The sequence below is a fragment of the Calidris pugnax genome, unplaced genomic scaffold (genome assembly GCF_001431845.1).
Source record: "Calidris pugnax isolate Ruff unplaced genomic scaffold, ASM143184v1 scaffold27, whole genome shotgun sequence".
Taxonomy (NCBI): domain Eukaryota; kingdom Metazoa; phylum Chordata; class Aves; order Charadriiformes; family Scolopacidae; genus Calidris; species Calidris pugnax.
In genome coordinates this window covers 14,350,979-14,371,849 of record NW_015090893.1, presented here as the reverse complement: position 1 = coordinate 14,371,849, position 20,871 = coordinate 14,350,979, and the positions used below count along the sequence as shown (strand labels likewise).

General features: G+C 37.8%; 1 protein-coding gene across 6 annotated transcripts in view; it reads right to left on the bottom strand.

Annotated features, from left to right (window-relative positions):
• FAM13B (family with sequence similarity 13 member B) overlaps nt 1-20,871 on the bottom strand; it is a 50,130-nt gene that overhangs the window by 15,798 nt on the left and 13,461 nt on the right. For all 6 annotated transcript variants that reach the window (XM_014948084.1, XM_014948089.1, XM_014948088.1 and 3 more), the window contains exons 5-14: nt 16,710-16,887; nt 15,953-16,097; nt 13,570-13,727; nt 7,318-7,359; nt 6,187-6,342; nt 4,007-4,142; nt 3,714-3,737; nt 1,373-1,440; nt 590-644; nt 29-176 (exon numbers count right to left, since the gene is read on the bottom strand). In XM_014948084.1, coding sequence (XP_014803570.1) covers nt 29-176; nt 590-644; nt 1,373-1,440; nt 3,714-3,737; nt 4,007-4,142; nt 6,187-6,342; nt 7,318-7,359; nt 13,570-13,727; nt 15,953-16,097; nt 16,710-16,887 — 1,110 coding nt within the window. The remainder of the gene's footprint in view (nt 1-28; nt 177-589; nt 645-1,372; nt 1,441-3,713; nt 3,738-4,006; nt 4,143-6,186; nt 6,343-7,317; nt 7,360-13,569; nt 13,728-15,952; nt 16,098-16,709; nt 16,888-20,871) is intronic.

Below are 20,871 nucleotides of genomic sequence, written 5' to 3'. Positions count from 1 at the left end.
ACATTTTGAGCTAAAGGGTAAAAATTACCTTCCCATTTGTCACCATCAGACACATTCTTCAGATCTAGACGCGGTACTTGAACACCCAGAGCTTCCTCAGGAACATTAACGTTGTCAACCCCTGACACCTCTGAATCAGTATTTGCATTAAGATCACATGTCTTGCTACTTGAATCCTGTATTTAAATAACAGAACAAGTTTATTATTATTTAGCAACTGGAAATCAGGTACCAAATCAGTGCCAGTTCCAGCACTTATGGAAACTTTCGGAAAAGAAAAACAAATAAATTCTTCTTTCTTAACTCAAGGAATTATAAACAAGCTTCCCTGCGCCCCCACCAATGATAGTCACTTATTTGCATTACAAACCATTCCTTACACCAGATGCATAAGTCTAAGCTTGCTTTGCTGCCAAAAGTTTCTGTGAAGCCAGATGATGAGAACTCCAACAGAGGTTTTGCAAACCTTGCAGCAGGTCAACCAATGTAAGATGTTAAAAGCTAAATGTATTGGTTTTCTTCACATCTCTATTTCATATAATTTTATAAGATGCTGTGTATCTGTATATAAATGAAATCATAATCTTACCAGAAACACCTCTGGAGATATTCTATCATCGCCACCAAGCAATATACTATTTTCCCTAAAAAGAAGACACAGACCTAGTTATCATTTTAAATACAAATTCTTAATGGACAGTAAATTCTATATGTTGCCTTTACATTTTATTCTTACATACCCTAGTCTAGTTTTAGCAGATATGCAATGTATTTCCTTAAACTGATAATTAAAATTCTGGGGAGGAAAAGTTACATTGCTTTCCCTGCCCTCCCCCCCGTTCTTCACACAGAATTTCATGCTGAAGCACGTAAACAACAACTGGACTTGAACCAAGATGGATATAAAAACAGCTCCGACCTTTATTCTCAATCTGGGAGCAAGTATTTTCAAACTCAATTCAACTCAAACCGAAATTTCAATCAGTGCGGAACTCAAACTGCAAATAAACCTTTAAAATAAAGTTTTCTGGCTAGTCACCATTGCCAGCATTAATTCTTCAATCATTAAGAGCAATAAAATGTGCAAAAATATTTTAAAGAAAATAACTTTTTCTTTTTCTATTTTGCTTGCCCAGAACATGCAGGTCATGATATATAAATAAACCATGATATATATCATATAGGCTTGTACTTCTTTTCTCTTTCAAATGCATAAAGTTCCACATGTTTCATATCATCATCATAAAAAGACAACTCCAACTTATCATCTCTGTTTTCACCTCCCTTACATTACACTGTGCTGTCACAAATCACCAGTTTAGTACTGACTTTACACAGTCTACCATGGAAGTGACAAAAGAAAAATACATACCTTTCCCTATTATCTTCTCCATCAACATCTGCATCTTTATCACATGGCTCCAATAATACATCTGCAGTCTGTTGGCAAAAAGTATGTTTAGAAAGATTTGGGAATGGCATTCTCAGCTGAAAACATTCTGTAAGCATCACTGACCACATAAAATCCTCAAGAACTAAAAGCACAGCTTTTTGCGGGGGGTGGGGTGTAGAAATCATACTTTTTAACCATGCGATATTTTCACATCTAAAGTAAGGCCAGTAACCAGGTGCTTTAATCACTAGAAGCCAGACAATTACTTTCCATCTTCAGGCAAACCATTTTTTATTATTTCTGTTAATTATTAACACCAACAGTTCTACTGCAAATTGTCAATGATAGCATGAAATTTGGGATGACTAAAATCATGGGAGTAAGTAAATCCCAGTCTCGAAAATAACAGAGTTGGATGAAGACTTCTGCTCAGCACACATGAAATGAAACAAGCCTGACAGACCTTCTAAAAGGAGCTACTAATCCCTGTTACTAAATAAAGCAGCAACAGAACTGGAAGGGGATGAAGAAATGCTGGCATTTCTATGACACCATCTCACAAAACAAGTTCAGATGAATACATGGCACCATTTTGTTCACTAGAAGTTGGCACAGGAAGACTGACAACTTTAAGCATTTATACCAAAGCCCAGTACTTGATTTCTTCCAAGCGTCTTATTTGGAAAAATATAAGAAATGAGAAATATAAAATACATCATTTTAAAATAAAAGATTACAACTGGTTTGAGGCTCAAGAACTTCTCACAAGTGATCTTTAAAATGTCTGAACATAAAATAAAGTTACCTGGAGAGTTCAAATATACCTAAGAGTTGCCAGTTTTACACTGCTGAAGGTAATATTCACCCTTATCAGACCAAACTCCTTTATTCTGTTTACGTTATTTCAGACCTCAAGCCAAATTCCAACTCAGGGAAACAATTTTTAATTACAGGGCATTTGTCATACTCCAGCAGATTATTTCCACCCTGGAGGTGAGCTGTGCAAGCCTTGCATAGTCACACTTACTGCAGCTGTGGAAAACAGCAGCTTCTGTTTCCATTTCAGCCCCAAAGCAGAGCTCACGGTCAGACAAGAATACATTATAATAGTCAAAAGTGCCACAGCAACATTTTGTTTGAATAAAAACATAGATTCCAGAAAAGTCTCACAGTTTCACTATGCTCAAGTGTCCATTTCTATCTTTTCAAGTTCACAGACTCAATAAATTCTCCTAGTTAATTTAAGTCTTTAAAGTTTGCTTATCTAGCTTTCTTTCAGGAAACCCTCGGAAAGATTTATGGACTCACAGGCGAGAAGCTAAAACCCATTGTAGCAAGTTCTCTCCATATGAATAGCAAATCTCTCTACCCACAGAATTCATCATTTAGATTTATGAAAACAAAAGTTTTACCAAACAAATAAGGAACTACAGATCTGAACTCTTCATTAGAATTGCTTATTTGACAACTGTGTATGTGCTGTTTCATACAGAGCAGCAGAAACTATATTCTCTTGCACGTTCCTGTTCTACCTGACTTCACTTTTGTCAGCACATACTTTACAGCGTTGCTTGATCACATAAAGATACCCTGAATGAGAGACTGATGCCTCCTTGCTAATAAAAAGTGCTGGTACAGTTCAGGCCATCATTATAAATTCAGGCCATACATACTATAAACCTTCACATTTGATTGTATGTGAAGATCTAATAATTTGCAGCTCAAAGCAAAGCTGAGGCATGTTTGTTGTACACGGCAAGAAATTACTTCAACATTTACAGTTGCTACACTGCTGGGTTTCCAATCAAACCATATACAATACTTGGTATTATTAAATGTTGAACCTCTTCAGGAGGCCACAAGTCTAATTTTGTTTCATTTTTGTTTTGCTGAATGCCTCAAGTGTAAGGATTCTAAGTTTACACATCAGTATGGAGGCACATGAGCTATCAGTGCAGCAGAAGTCAAATACATAAGCAAAGAGGTCCAAGGAGATGTAACAGAACCTCTTTTGACTAGAAAGGAGATGAAGATGCATTGAAAAGAATAGGATGTCTTCATCTACCGTAGAAGAAACTGGAAACAGTCAAAAAAGACTGTAATTAGCTAATTACAAAACCACAACTTCCTAGCACAAGCATAGTCAAGAGGCTGCAGTCTCATGGTGATTGTTACTTCTACCTTTTCTTGCTACAGTAAAAGGTGTGCCAACTGTGGGCTATGCTACAACCCCAGCTCCAGATCTTCTGCTCCTCAGAAAGCCCTTACTAACACAGACAGTGTTCTACCCGGTGCTACGCTCGCTGGTACACTGACTTACCTGAGCAGAAGGAAGGGCTGGTACCTGCAAAAGACCAACAGAACAGCATTAGTCAGGCTCCAAACAAGTTGCACCAAAGTACACAAAAATTTCTCTGTGCACAAAACACACACAGCAAAGACAATTAACTGCACAGAGCAACAGGACCATGTAAGGCTACATCAGAGCTATTAGGAAAACTTGGATCTCTAAAGCATTTTGCTAAAGGCACATTGAAAACTTGGATCTCTAAAGCATTTTGCTAAAGACACATCAATTTGTGATTTTGTGATTTTCTGAGGTCTTCCTCTCACCTGAACGCTTTCTTCTTCCTCAGTTACAGTATCATGTTTCATAGCTTCACTGTCTAAATCAGTGCAAACCAATACTTCAGAGCAGTCTCCTGTGTTCTCACTGCTACCAGTGTCATTATCTTCAATAACATCATTCCTAAAGAAAAGAACAGAAAGACTTCACAGCAAACTGTTGTGCCACCTTTAAAAGAAAAAAAAAAACCACAACTTTTTTTTTTGTTTTCCTTAAACAGGGAAACATCTGGGTTGGGTTTTTTCCAAGAAAGTTATTCTGACCAAAGACACTAGTAATATCTCCATTTTTAATCACCTATGGGCGTGATTAGCATAAATAATATTTAATTATTTATGTAGTTTATATGTATAGGTTTTCTACAACAGTACATGATAGACATATTAAAATGTATTTATTTGATTCTCGTGTTAAGGGTCAGGCATACATCCCCTGCTTACTCTGCTGCCCTAAGGGACAAAAGCACCAAGAGCCAGAAGCAATGACATGTTGAAACCACCACACCTGGGTGAAGCTGCTGTGGCTACACTCCTCTCAGTACCCAAGCCAGCTAGTTTATGGCCAGTATCACTATGTTCCCTTCCAGGGAGAAATCCCATTATTTCTATCGTTTAATCTTCCTAGAATTCAACTTCAGGCTTCTAACAGCAGGACTGGAGTAATTTACACCATATTTATGTCCATATATTCTTTACTTGTCACCATTCTTGTTACCACATGATTCTGTAATTCATCACAAGCCTTTGAATCCCTTCTCCTCCTCCTCCTCGCTCAAAAAGGATTCCAAACTACTTTAAAAAATGCTCCTCCTCTATCAGATATATCGATAGTAAACAGGATAGTTCGGAAATTAACATTTTAACTCCTTTATTTTCTTAATTCTGGCAATTATTTTAATTTAGTTCTAATAAATTTGCCCTGGATCACTGCTTTTTTTAGTTCTTCATTTAATCCTGTATTTGCCTTGTGCACAGCCTGCCGGAGGCACTGCTTTAAAGGACCCAGACAACCTCTTTCAAGAACGCTATCATATATCCTCTATTACGGTTAATCCACAGTGGAATGATGATCAGAAGCATTTGAAATAGTCACTGTGCCAGAAGAGTATATCAGTTTCAAACCTGCAGTGACAGTACTTTTAGCCTCTGCTTCTGTGAGGTCAGGCAGCCTTTAAAGCACTTATGCTGTAACTAAAGGAATTCGGCTCCAACAGGTCTTTCGGGCAATTACCCACTTATAAATTACTTCAAAGACATTAAATCTCTAATACTAAAACTCAGTTTTAATTACTTATTACCAGCAATGATTATTATTTTTATGATCAACTGCTAACTTTAGTCTGATCTTGTCACAGATAAGAGATCTTATAAAAACAGTAAAAGTTGAACAATTCAGAAAACAGCATTAGACTCTGAGTATTTCCCGTGTTTCAGGCAACTTCAGCAACAAAGGACTTCAGGTACTGAAGTCCTACTTAACTACACATTTTTGGAGTTTGGGTATGAATCACGACTATTTATTTTTAATAAAGCACCAAAATGTACCAGCTTCTCAATGCTGCCATGGCAGTCACTACACTCAAAACATGGCAAGATTTACAATGAAAATAAAAGCTGATCAAATGAGGCTGAAACACTAAGCAAACAGACCCACGGTGCTCTTTCTACCCATTTTTAGCTCTTTCTTTAATGGTGGCAGCCAGAGCAGTAGAATAGCTATGTTGACATGGAAAGACCAGGTAAAAAAACTGCTACAGCATCTACAAGAGCTTTCATATGGTAAAATTGTGTCTTAAGTAACATCAGCGAGGTAAGAATGAAAGCACTTGCGTAAATTTAAGTTCTTGTGCTCTTTGCACAAAATTAAGCAGTGAAGCAGTTACACTTCACAACATTTTTAGCTATAAGAGTAATTTAAAATACTTCAAGAGCTGTTGATTACTGGCAGCTGATGGAAGGTGATTTGGTTTAAAATATGAAATAATACTTCAAGAGCTGTTGATTACTGGCAGCTGACGGAAGGTGATTTGGTTTCAAATATGAGATAATTGAATAGCAAAAGTCGTTAACTTTTGCTTTGGGTTGAGGTGAGGGAACGGGGCAGTTAGTGCTAGAAGAGTTAATATACACAACCCTATAGAATTCATTAAGATAGAACAAAATCTTACTGGTTGTTAGATCCTTCCTCATCCCCGCTGGGATTTTTTGCTTCACTGTTACAGCCCAGTCTGTGTTGCTGTATGTGTTTAAGATCGTTATCTAAGCTGCTCTGCAGGTCGAAAAGGTGCTGTTCCACAGCTGCTCTAATTGTTCTTTCTAGAATGCTAAAAAGAAGACAGAAAAATCATATTAAGCACTCTCCTTTTGCATTGATCTATGCAGAAAGACAAAGATAAACTTTACACACGACAGAAGCCTTTGATGACAAGTATTTCAAAGCAAAAAGAGTCTAACTTTTGCAAAAAGGCAGTGGAAATTATGGCACCTTTTATTTTAGAAGATTCACATAAAGTATTACAAAGACTATTAAGAGTATGACTAACTTATTTTTTGATAACTATACACAAAAGATTTATAGAAGCCTAATATGTTAATTTGACAGGAAAATTCTGTGTCAAAGTCAGCCCTGGAGCAGATACCAGTGTAGGGGTTACAGCCAGTTGTGCTGAACGGGGCTGTCATCGGAAAAGGCAAGAGCCAACAAACAGCAGAGAAAATGAGCAAGTACCGGATGGAGGACACAGGATATACCCAAAGATACAGCCAGAAAAGAACAGCATTCTTTAAAAGCTGGCTACTCTGTTAAGTGCTTCTTAGCCAACTCATCCAAAGTACGTAATTAGGCCTATAAAAATCCTCCTGGAAGAATCCTAAATTACTTCATCCCATTTTTAACTCTGGAATTGTGTGTTTATTTTTCCTCCTCATTTAGACACACTATTCCACTAAATTACACTCAATATTAACAACTAGAAGTGGTGCTAAAAATACAATGTGAATGCTATCATAATTTTGAAGTCAAACACCTATGACACATCTAAGTATAAAACCAAAGTGGTCTGAAATCTAGATTCTGCTGAACTGTGCTCTCCAGCTTCTGCAGTCAACAACGCTGAAAGACTTGAGGTTTTTCCTGCTTTAGTGTTAAAAACCATAAGTGAAATACTCCACACTAGAATATGTTCATTCATAACTGCAATCAAACCTACTGCGTTTCTTTTTCTTAAAAGCAGACCTATCTTCTATGCATGTCCTTGTAACAGCACAATTCAAACATTTTATACTTCCATCATACTTACTCTGCAGAGGCTGGCAAGATACTTATGGGAGAGATATGAGCACTGCAATAAAGAAGAAATAAGTTAATGCAACGCAAACACTTATCACACTAAATGTCTTGAAGTCAACAGAAAGGAACTTAGAAAATACTTTAAGACTGCACGTAATACAGCTAATAAAAGTACATATGTAAAGAAAACACTGTTTTGCAGTCCCTTTATTATTTAGATGAAGAAATCTGAATAAACACCATCACAAGACAGAAAGCTGTAGAAGCAGCAATGCAGATTTCTGTCTCTCAAGAGCCAGCACCCAATACATTAGGAAGCTGTAAGCTCTCAGATGTTCTGTCATTCCCATGGGAAATACTAATCACTTAGTCTCCAAAGATTTCCTGACACCTTGCTTAAGAATGCAGATTTTAACCTTGCTGCCTAAAGCAAATTCCAAATTACTCTGCTTTCCTCCACAGTTGCAATTCGTAGAGGTTCTTCCCGGCCTGTCAGACTGTTGCATAATTTTATTTTGCAACCAAGTTCAACAGATCTGCAGAACTCTCCAAGGACAGTTTCACTTCAAGAGAAAGGCAGGTGCCTTCCAGAAGTTTGGAGACAGGAGTTTGCCATTTGTAAAGCATTCAGAAATCTCCTCACACAAGACACTTCAGCCTAGAACATTATACTCCATGGCGGGGGACAAAGGGTGGAAATCAGTGCAACTAACTCAAGTGATTTCAAGGAAGTTCAGTCATGTGTATGCCCTCCCTCTTCAATTTTCCATTAATATGATCAAAATTCAGACATTATTAACAGTAAATTTTAGACAAATGACTAAGAATGAAATAAAAGAAGAAAATGCTACTGTAAAGTCAATCTTATTAGAAAATAATAAATACTAACTTCACTTCAACTAGGAGGTGAGGAGGGAGGTAAACAAATGCTTTTTCTTTGTATTATATATATATAACTAATAAATAGCTGAAAAATAAAATTTTAGTCTATTCTTTACCATTCAACAATACTGTCGGCAGCCAAAGTTTATTTTAAATATTATTTTCATGAATGCATAAAGTAAACCTTGAAATACAAGGGAGGTTGCCCCTCTACTGTGGAACTGAACAAGTACTACCTCTGGAAGAAAGCTTTGACTGATATTAGTCTGTATACTGTCTCTCTTGCTTACTCAAGAATAGTTTTAATACAGCAAGGAATATCTTGGTTAGATCTTATCAAGTTTATGAGTAGCTCCACCACCAGAGAGGCAAGATAATTAGACCACCTCAAGCAGACTTTCTGTTTTTTCGTCCTCTAAGTGTACGAAATACAAGCAATAAAGGACTTTCAATTAAACCAGGTGATAAGGAAAGTAGTTAAAGTATTTATTTAAAAATAATTATACCCTTTTGCCTTGGACAACTTGTACTGGGTCAATAGCAAAGTGTACTGTATTTAAACACCACTATGGAACAACTGAACAAGCAGGTGTTCACAGAAGTTTTTAATTATTTTTTTTTCTTAATGAAAACTTGACTTGGAATCAAGCATGCTTTATGATTTGTGTGTTTGTTTGCCCAGGTGGTGAAAAAACAAGGCAGATCCATTCCAAATGTTTCGACAGAACGGGCAGCTCTAAACTGCTATTTCAAAATAGACACTGCCACATAGCTTTGGAAAATTAAAACACCTGATGCCAAAGCCAGATCCTGTAGCCACTAATTTCAAAGCTTCTGGATCAAACAACTGAGGGTGAACGCATTGACATTTCAGTTTTTTCTTTCAAACACAGAAATGGTAAAAAGTTTATAACTTAAGATTCAATTTACATTTCATTGATATTTCTGTGCACAGTTCAGCATTGCCATAATACTTGTAGAAAGTGTTTAAGCTTTCTGACAAACAGATTTTATTTGGACAATACTTGAAATAAAAAAATTAAGATATGAAGCTGTAAATTCAGCCCCATGAATAAAATAAGAGAAGGAGCATGAGCAAGAATCTCAGAGGAAAGAACAGTAAGATTTCAAAACACAAAAAAATGCTGGTTTAAGTATCCAATCTCAGTATTTTCAGTAAGTTCTATAAGAGCTGCATTATAACAGGTATGCTGACTTTCTAAGAGTACCAATACATAGTTTTACAGATTGAAAGCTATTTACTGTTATAAAACAGTCACTCCCAGAAAGTGGGGGGGGGGGGGGGGAGAGGGGAAGAAGGGAATCGGAACACAGGACACTGCAACACTCTAGTTGTAAAAGAGAGCAAAAAATTCAGTCAAGGGCACAAGTACAAATACTATTTATAGGAAACTGATGACCTGGAATCCTTTTTATTCCACCACTTGAGACAATGAGGAACTGTGTCAGAAGTGGGAAGAATCAAACTCATCTCCAAAGAATCCAAAAGATTTCAGACAGGGTTCACAACAAAATTTTCCATCTTACTGCGTAACCTTCAGCCCCCACCGTAGGATCGTTCACCAGTGCTTTTACTAAACACCTTTAGATGCATTAGAGGCACTCAGCAAAAGATGTGCATAAATCAGCAGTATTGCAAAGCCTGAAAAATCCTCTTACTACGTAAAGAATATCTTACGTCTTCAACTAATCACTTTAGCAATTAAGCACTTTTTGAAAGAAATGTGTCAATCGCTCTTAGCTGAAAATGCAGTACAACTTCCGACCCGAGGTACCACAGTTCAAGGATATTTTTTAAAAGCTGTAATTTATGCTGCTACACAGTCTTAAATGCAGCATGACACAGCAAGACACAGAAAGGTAAACATCTTTGTTTCATAATGCTACGCTCAGTCGTCCCCCCTCTCCTCCCCCTGCTGAGAATCCCGTCTGCACTGTCTCCCGACCCATAAAAAGTCCTGGTGAAAATGTACCTTAAGATAGAGACATACATTAACTAGAGAGAAAACATTTCAAAGTTTTTCTTGGTAATCTACTGACTGTACATAGATTCTTATTTCCTATTAAAAAAAAATAATTGTGAAACGAAATAATGTCACAACTATCTCCAAAATACATTTAACCTCACATAATTTTAAATTTAAAAATAAAAAAAAGTCTTATTTGCAAGCATATCAAAGCAACGTTTTCCCTTTCAGATATTTACCTGTGCAGCAGAACTTTACAGGCCATTCTGATTATTTTTGCTATCCCAAACGAGCACTTGACGTAAAGCTGCTTCATTTGGGAAGCAGGGAAGCGCGGCGCGGGCTGGTGGCTGTACATGCTGCTGGCTGGGACGCAGCGCCTGCTCGACAGGCAGCGCTTCTGGAGGGCTGCGCTAAACCCTGCAGTCTAAATAGAAATAGACTGCAACATGAGGTCACTCCTGACAATAAGCTGCCCAATCAACACTTGAAAGCTCTCCTAACGTGCCGTCCCTACTTCCATCCTAGAAAATCTGTCAAAAGGCAGCTGGATGTTAGAGAGAGCCCTAAACTAAAAGAATAACATATTTTCTAGCAAAAATTTAGGCCATTCTAGCAATTAGCCTTATTATATACACATTTTGTCTCTCTTTGTTGGTGTTAATATTATTGCCTGTCTCTCACCGATCAAAAGAAGGTTAAAAAAATATCACACAAGCAGTGAGGTGCTCACCCTTGTCATTGCATTAAATATAGACAAAGTTCTGTTTACAGAACTCACTACTTGCCACAGCTCATATTTTTATACACATAATTTTGAAAAGCCCGAAGAACATATCAAGAGTTTTTGTATTAGGCTTTGGACTGACAATATTTGAGATGAAATGCAAAAAGTAAAGCAAATACTGCTTGGCAAAGCGCAGTGATGAAAAATTTGGAATAATGACAGAGAAGGATTCTAAAGTGATTATTTCAACAGAACATCTTAAAAGTCAGCTGCAATGCTGAGTCAGTAATTCCTTTCTCCAAAAGTCAGGACAGCAAAACTGGAAGAGCCCTGGTGAAAAGGCTTCTGGTAACAGAGACTATGATGTTTCCTTTCCATACACAATGTCAACTCGTGTGCAACAAATGCTCCCTGTTTCGGTAATGGGCTTAAAGATCACTCAACAGGTTTATTTTAAATACCGTTTTGCAGCAGTCAGTAAATCAAACTGCATTAATGATTATCCGCATTCTCACCGGATCTCCCTCACGCTCAAAGTCAAATTAACACCACGCAGTGCCTGAAGGTCATGTGTTTCAGAAAGAACAAACAGAAAGAGTAAAAAAAAAAAAAAGGCAGTGAGCAAAATCATGAGCAAGTTACAGTCCAAATAACTAGAAGGAAGGTCACACACCCCATTGAATGAACCAAGACCAATCTTCAGCATGCAGAACATGCAATCTCAGCATTCTTTTCCTTCTCTCCAGAGACCAAAAATATACAGATACTCAGTTCCCAAAAATCTGACAACAGCCAAGAGGCAACAAAACTACAGGTTAAGGAACTGCAAGAATCATGCTTAAGTTCTACTTCTCCTCTCTCCTTTTTCAGCCGCTGCATGTCAAGACAGACATCCCAACAAACTTGCATTAACGTTGTTTTTTTAAGATTTTTTTTTTTTTTCGTCAAGAAACAACAACAAAAAAAGGCTATTAAATGCATACTACAACAAAAAAAGGCTATTAAATGCATACTATGAAAGCCTTTAGGTTTGGAAGAATATTTACAGTATTTATAGTGGTTAAAAGTTTAATAAAACCTACTTTTTCTCTGGGTATTTTTTTGTTTTGGTTTGTTGTTTTTTTTTACATTTCCTGCAGTTGTTCTGGTTTTACAGTCAAAATTCTTCCTTCTTCTACAGGATTCCTCCCCACAAATTATGTAAAATGCCGACCATAATTAACGCCTATTAATTTTTAATTAACCCTAAACATCCAGTAAAAAATGTTTTTCTCTTCAGGCTATCAAATTTAAACTCTCAGACATGTTGAGTCTGTCACTACTGCTGCACTTACACATTCCACAAGCAACTAAATACCTGTGAATAGTTAAATTGCTTTAAAGCTTTAATTGGAAGAAGCAGCACTTTTATAGGTATTCCAATTGCAGCAACTATTTCTTTTCATTTAAGTCAAACTAAAATTAAGTAGCTATATTGCTGAAAAGGATAATTAACAATTTTAAGTTAAATTACAAAGCAGAATTATGTTTCTCTCATTATTTGATATTTTACAAATTCCTGCAACGAGGTAGAAGGAAATGTGCAGCCAAGCTGCTGAACAGATTTCAGCCTGAAATCCACATTCTTGAGACAGCGAGTCTTAAGCACTAAACTTACCCTGAATTTCCCTGGCATTTCTACTGCTTTTAGTCACACTTTTATTATAGATTCTTCCTCATCTCTCCTCACAAGTTCTTACATGCAGTGCCCACACCTAACACATCCTGTAGAGCTATGTAAACTATAATACAAGTAAAGCAGCCTTAAAAATTAAAACTTGTATGCTACAAGCAAGTAAAACATAAACCTCTGTATTACAAGCAACCCATTCTATGAAGTCTCACATATAACCTTCCAAAATGTCATCTTGAAACTGCTCAAAATTTCCTCCACGTTGCTCCTACTAAAGGCTTTTCTAGAATATCTACATTCCAACCTAAAAATCATTAATGGTCACTATCATCCCACTTACTCTCCAGTATCCTTTTGGTCATATATAGTTCCTCTTTATGCCTGGTGTTTTCTCTCTCTAGCGTTGTCAGGAAGTAATCACACCTAGAGTCTTCATTACTTGTTTATGAAGTATATTGCACTGTACTCAAGGGAAATAAGAAACTACCTTCCTCATTTAACACCTGACAAAACTGCGCATAAAAATCCCTGGACAAACACATTCTCACAGGTTTAGGAACGAATTAGGGTCATGTAAGGACACATCTCTGCTCGCTAGCATGTGACAAGAAATAGTCCTAAGATTTCCCACTGAAAGGGAGTGGTGGAAAGATGGCACAGAATAGATTTGCATCTACCAATATTCAAATACTTTTTAATATTTCTGCTACAAAATTTACTGTTGAAATACCACTTTATGGTTTCACTAAAATATGCCTTTCTTCCCTTTCTCTGCACAAATCACCATAGTTAATCCAATCTGCAGGCATTCCTCTTCTGATTTTGGGAATAGTTATTTTATCCCATATTTTCCTACAAGAACTGCACTTGCTTCTAAAGCTTCAGTTTGTAGACACCACCACTTACCTTAAAAACCTGACAGTTTCTCTCTCTCTGACAGAGCAGACAATACTCCAAACTTTAAATCCAACCTCCAAGGCAGAAACAAGTTACCTTGTTGATGCTGTAACGCTCCTGGAATCCGAGAGACTCCCTGTCATATCTAGATGCACCACAGCTGGCCTTTCATCAGGTTTCTCTGTGCCATCTTCTGGAAGTTCTTCAGACTGCTCAAGCTTTACATCTTCCTCCTCTTCCAAGAGATCATTGATCTAAAAAAGATTGAATCACAGTTAGTGGCTTGAAAAGTTCTTTTAAGAGGTCCAGGTGACCCCACCTGGAGTACTGCATCCAGCTCTGAAGCCCTCAGAGCAGGAAAGCCATGGAACTGTTGGAGTAGGTCCAGAGGAGGCCACAAAGATACTCCGAGGGCTGGAGCCCCTCTGCTCTGAGGAAAGGCTGAGAAAGTTGGGGTTGTTCAACCTGAAGAAGAGAAGGCTCTGAGGAGACCTTACTGCAGCCTTTCAGTACTTAAAGGGGGCTTATAAGAAAGATGGAGACAAACTTTTTGTGACAGGACAAGGGGTAATGGCTTTAAACTAAGAGAGGGCAGATTTAGACTAAATAAAAGGAAGAAATTTTTCACAAAGAGTGGTGAAACACTGGCCAAGGTTGCCCAAAGAGGCAGTAGATGCCCCATCCCTGGAAATATTCAAGGTTAGATTGGACAGGGCTCTGAGCAACCTGATCTAGTTGAAGATGTCCCTGCTCATTGCAGGGGGGTTGGACTAGATGACCTTTACAGGTTCCTTCTGACCCAAACTATTCTATGATTCTAAAAGAGCAGGAGAGGTATAAAAACATGCGTAAGAGGAGAGTATTTTTCAATTTTAGAAAAAAAAGTCACACTAGGCTTGCTTTCACCTAAAATCCTACATTCCACATCATTAAAAAGGTACATTTTCCCTCTGTAATTGCAAGAGGATGTGCCAGTGAAGCAAGGGCAAGCCCACCCACGCACAGTTGGCTGCCAGTGGGGCCGTGCCCAGTGGGGACAGTGGCTCTTCTGTACTACCCCTGGATCAGCCAGCAAGGAAGCAGGACCCAACAGAAGTGCACTGTTGACATCTGGTGGAGACACCACGAAATTAAAGGGACATCCCAACAGACCTCAAATTTAGGGGTGAAAAAAAAACCCAAAACAAAACCAAAACACACCATCCTGACTGTTACACTTGGGAAAACCTTTTGCTAAAACATAACAGACCTCAAATTTAGGGGTGAAAAAAAACCAAAACAAAACCAAAACACACCACCCTGACTGTTACGCTTGGGAAAACCTTTTGCTACAACACATCATGACCCACAGACAAGTCATTAATTTTAAAGCACAATAGTATAGATCAATTAACTGTACTTTAAAGAGCAGCCATCCCAACCTAAGCTGACAGTCCTCAGCCTCGGGTTGCAAAAGTTTCAGCCCAGCTTTATTTAACAGCCTCCTGCATGCAGCAGGGCTGTGTCAGTTCTCTGTGCTAGACATATTCCTGCAAAGAGCTCAAGAGACAGCAAACATTGCAAAGCTGCAGCGCTCTGCTGGAAGAGCCAGCAGAGCAGAAGCTGCTCAATCCAGAACTTGCAGCCCACGCTTGGCAGACCAGCCCCATGGGTGAGGTGTCTGCTGCAGTGAAGAGGAAGCAATCAGCTGCCCTAGTACTTGCCTTACTTGTCTCGCCAGAGGGGTTCGTGGGATAGTTAGGCTTTAAAAATTCAATACTTCTTGTTACCTTCCTTAGCAACTGCTGATTATTTACCCTTTTTCCTCTTTAAAGAAAAAACAACATTTGTTAAGCCAAAAATGTGTCGTGAGGAAAGGCATAAGAGTGATTGATAATCGATACCATGGATGGGTGGATGTGGCAACCCTGACAGTTGAATGCTAGGACCCAGAGCTTTTCTATTCTACTCAACTTTCTTTCTCTTATTTCAACACTTTTCCCCACTAACGTCAAGATGATATTTTGAAGTTTTAGAATCAGAAACACCACTCAAAAATTTTGGCATAGGGAACCACCACTGATATCATCATCAGTGGAGCGCGAGACCCTGCATGTTTCTGTAAGACACACCTAGAAATACTATTGACCAAGACCAACAACAGCTTGGTTCTGCGTTCACTTAAAAACCAGTTCTCCTTTCCTAAAAAGGGAATTAAAAAGCTATCCTGTTTATATAGCATAACAGCATCTATGTTGGGCAGGATATCATTGTTGGTTTAGCTCTTATGTGTTCTTCTATATAGCATAGCTATACTTACTAAACAGCAACAATTTTACAAGCATATCTATGTTAAGAAAATGCATTTAAGGAAATATCAGGTTTTATCATTTTGCAAGAAACTACTGAAAAGCATACTAAAGAAACTTATCTTTCACATAGATAAATATGTATAACAGTTACTTAAGGGATAACATACAGCCGTTTAAAATATTCTTACCTGCTCAGTGATTGAGCTTAAATCATTAGTAGATGAAAAATCTTCCTCTTCATTTTCAAAGAATTCATAGTAGTTCTCCAGAAGTCCCGCCATTATTCTGCTAACTATTTCTTGTTCTTTCAGATCCTCCACATCTGTGTAAATGCTGAAGAATTCAACACTGTTTTAGTTTAAAAGTCTAAATCCAACTGTTTTCCCAAAGAACTCCTGTGAATGGCTTCTGTGACTTCACACCATTATTCCCAATCCACTCTGAACACAGACCTTTAAGCCTTCCTTCACATTCCTGCATTATAAATGGTTCTACTAGTTTATATTTAAAAGTGAGGAAGTAAAAACTATTCAGTCAATTAAGTCATCATGAGGAATGTTTATAATTCAAGTGTTTCCCTGTAGAGAGAAAACCCCAGTACGCGTTGTACTTTAACAGCCATCTCCCAGCACTGCTTTCTTGCTGCAAATAGTCTTATACACTATCTCTAAAAAATGTGAACCTCAGTATAATTACAGTAATGCAATATCAAATCAGTGGTTTCTAACACCACAACTCATAGACAAGCTGTTGTTTAAATCCAAGCAAAAATTGTAAGACAAAACTGGGGTGAGGGGGTGGAAGGAACAGAAAAGAAAGATATTGCCCAAAATGTATGGTGTACTTACTGCTGTTACTCATGGACTAGGAAAGACTTTATAGACTTCAGATCTACACCATCAAATTCACATAAAAACACTGTATGAACTTTTATAACCAACTTACTGAAAAACATCCGGGCCAAAGACTGCAGCTAAAGAACTTGCTGACCAAATTTCTTCATGATGTGATGCTACATTAGCTAAAAATTTACACAGAAACTTTAACAAACTGTAATTAACAGGTGGAAGCTGCTGCAAGAGGAACCTCAACTTTCTTCCAAATTCATCTTCATTATTATAATCTGAAAAAGATAACAAAAATATTTTAATCACAAAAAGTAAAATATCCGTTTTTTCACATTTGGTATTGATCAACTTTTTGACTTTGACAACAATTACTTACCTCTGAAGTACAACCACAGCCAAAAATGTCAGAATTTGACCTGCACTTGTTTGGTCTAAGATTTTCATACTAAATTTCTCTATGGAAAAAGGACACTCACCACCCCCAAACCCGAAGTATCCAGCCCATGTATCTGAAGACCATTTATAGTGGTAGTACTTCGTAACAATCCATCTGTCCCCGCTTCTCATCCTCTCATTTCAGTTTCTGGATTAGTCTCTTCCTCTCTGATCTTTCCAAGAGAAGCCAATAACTCATTTCCTGTTCTGTCACTTTTCTTCAATGATGTCAGAGGTTTGGAGGGGTGGTGTAGAGGTGGAGGAACATAGCAGAAAAAAAACCCCTCCCCAGTCAACTCCATAGCAGAGTACCGTCAGGTTACTTTCCCTAATGATAAATTAAATTTAATTTCTTCTATGAAGCAGAAATTGATAACCTAAACCAATGAGTTCCACCATATTTTCCTCTGCAAGCCCAATCAGTAGTTTTCAGCATGTTTTCCCCAATTAATGCTCACTCAGGGTTCTGATTACATAGGGATAGCTCCTCCATACCCTTTCACTTACCACTTTAATATAACAATTGCTTTGCAGAAGAGCTCGAGATAGCAACAGCTCAAGAGATAGCGAGCCAACTTAAAAGCTAGTTAAAACTTTCTGCATTTCAGATGAGCTAATCACTTTGTCACTTTCTCCTCTACAAGCATCCCCTTCTCTACTCCCTTTTGTAATACTTAACTAATGAATACGAGCAACCTCAATGCAATCATCCTAACACATACGTAGCTTGAAGCCTGCCGATTCAATTCCAGACCCAAAGAAGGATCACCATCAAACTTCCTTTTTCTCACCCTACATATATCCTTTGTCTCCCCACAAATCTTATTTGCTATGTTATCAGCCTTACAGGCAACAAGGTTCAAATAGTTTATAATTGTCAGTATCTAATACAGAAATTCCATATAAAAAAAAAGTCAGGAAAGGAAAATGGGAGGAAAAAAAAAGTATACTAACAGACCTCCCCTTCTTTCTCAGACATTTGAAAACTCTTCTGAGATTAGTTAGAAAAGGAAAAGGATGTTTGAAGATGATGAGCATCAGCCTCTCTAAGATGAGAGGAGCTAAGACATCCTGGTCCTTAATACCAAATCAAAGAAGCGAGTAAATTCCCTGTTGAATATGTACAGTAACACCAAACATTAACTGTGCAGGACTTCATTTGCTCAGTGAACACCTACAGGATTTGAACACTGATAACCAGCCATAGAAAAATAGTTTTCATTAACTGTGCAGGACTTCATTTGCTCAGTCAACACTGATTTGAACACTGATAACCACTCAACATAGCAACACAGTAAAAATAATATATTATTGTTAGTTTTTACTCTGGAAAGGCATATAGGAAAGAGAACAGCAAAACAGAACCTAAAAAAATACCCAGTAAAAATAATATATTATTGTTAGTTTTTGTTCTGGAAAGGCACATAGGAAAGAGAACAGCAAAATAGAACCTAAAAAAAATACTGTCACAAAGTAGGCCTTCAAAAAGAAAGAAAGCAGGAGAGAGAGGTGATGGTCAGACCACTGCACACACACACATCTAAATGTTTTGTCTAACCAATCTGTCCTAAAATTTAGGATCTAAACAACAACCAGAAACCTGAAGTGAGGACATTCTTATCTGTAACTGAAGTCCTCTGACACTAAACCATGGATACAAACTTCTGAGACACATGAATTATTAGTGCATTGGGGTCCAATTCACACTTTAGGATTACTAGGCTTGCACAGAATGAGCCTCAAAAGATGACTATAGTTATACAACAAGGTGTGACCTAAAGTTGTTTTGAGAACTAAGCTTAACCTAACGATACAGAAGGTCTGCTGAAGAGGGAAATAGCAGAAGTAACATGGATCCAAAATTATTACCACCTTCTGCATTTCTGTAAGCAATTCCTCTCCCTAAAATGCAGTTGATATTGTAATTCTGGAAACCAGCATAGATATGTCTAGGCCACAGTCAAAATACCGAAAGTCAAAACCCGAGTAGCGGAAACCGAAACTCTAATTTTAGTATCAGGAAACATTATTTAAAAGTTTATGTGGTTCGATTTCCTTGGTACAGATAAAGTGAGTTCAGAAAGATTTAAAGATATTTTACACTTTAAAAGACAGTAAGGACAATAAGCTGCAAGTTTAAGTGAAGTTTCTCTGCATATTTAACAAAAGGGAACTAAATGGAGACTTAGATGCCGAAGAGCAGCTCTTTCCCCAAAACAACCCACATGTAAATCCTTCCACAGTTATCTGTTCAAAGATGGAAAATCCCCAACTTCACACTGAATTGTACAAGTTGTAGAAGGGAATTGCACTGAATCTGAGTTGCATTTCCAGTCCTGATAAATAACATTGCAAATCATGGTGCACAGCAGTATTAGCTGAGCAAACTGCAGCATTTGCATTACTGTCTTCACAATCCTTTTGTTATTTATTATCTTTTTCATAAGGAAAAAAAAAAACAAACAAGCAAACAATAGTTTACCACCTACTTAGGTCCAATGAACCATGACATTAGCAATGGAAACCAAACAGCAGACATATCACTAATGAAATTCCACATCCACTTCAGTTTCTCATTACTGCACAGGACAAACAAACAAACCTTCAGCCTTATAACAAGTTTCTCTGGTCAGTAGATTCCAAATATTGTTTCCAGCACACTATTTCCTATTTAGTGCCTCACACATCAGTGCTCAGATACCCACCCCATGTTCAAAGTTTCAGGATACACAGGCTACAAGGAAGGAAAATGAAGCAGCTTCATGCTGCTGCAGATGACCCTCCAGTTCAGAGCTCAGTAAATTTAGTGTAACAGCATCTGAAATCTGTGCTCTCTACTCACTCGTCCTACAAACCGATTCCCTCTCCAAACAAACAGGACTGCAACGAGCATTATCAAGTTCTTATCAGGAATAAACTCAACAACAGAAAATAAAATCAAACAAAAAACGTGCCTCTTACAAAGCAAAACAAGCCCAGCACTTGAATAAAAGTACAAACTGACACTGGAAAATGAGTAACACTCCCACAGAGCGACAACCAGCAGAACTGTTAGCTTTGTCACAGGGTGCAGAACTTAGACACCAACTAACCCTTCAAGGACATTACTACTGTAGTGCTGCAAGAGAAGCATTTTTAGTCAAGTTATGAATCAACTCCAACACCACTGAACACAGCAGAGGCAAAAAGCCCCAGGAGAGAAGACACACATCGGCAAGTTGGGAATCAGTAAAGAAATTACTGTGCCAACATATGGGTGTTAATTTGAAAGGGCAAGGTTTTGCAGTATATGACAAAACGTACTTAGCCACAATATGCTGATGACAGGGGGTTTTGTCCTCCTGCAAATGAATTTTAAACTGAAAAAAATCCACAGTGGGAAAACAAATATGACATAAGTACAGGGCTTGAGAACTCTAGTACACAAAAGCTTTAAGTGCCATAGAAACATAGGCAGAGTAAGTGAAATTCAGAGGAAATAAACCAAAAGCATCCCCTAGTACTTTTTTAAACTGAAAAAAATCCACAGTGGGAAAGCAAATACGACGTAAGTACAGGGCTTGAGCACTCTAGTACACAAAAGCTCTAAGTGCCATGGAAACATAGGCAGAGTAAGTGAAATTCAGAGGAAATAAACCAAAAGCATCCCCTAGTACTTTTACAGCATCAGTGGTTGGAAACTGTCAAACAACTTTGATTCCAGTGGCTTTGACCAGTGTCCCAGTATCACACACAAGAACATGGAATATTCAGAACTAATCAGCATACGTAGCACCCTCACTATTTTCCTGCATGCTGGATAAACTGTGTCTTTCAATCCAGAC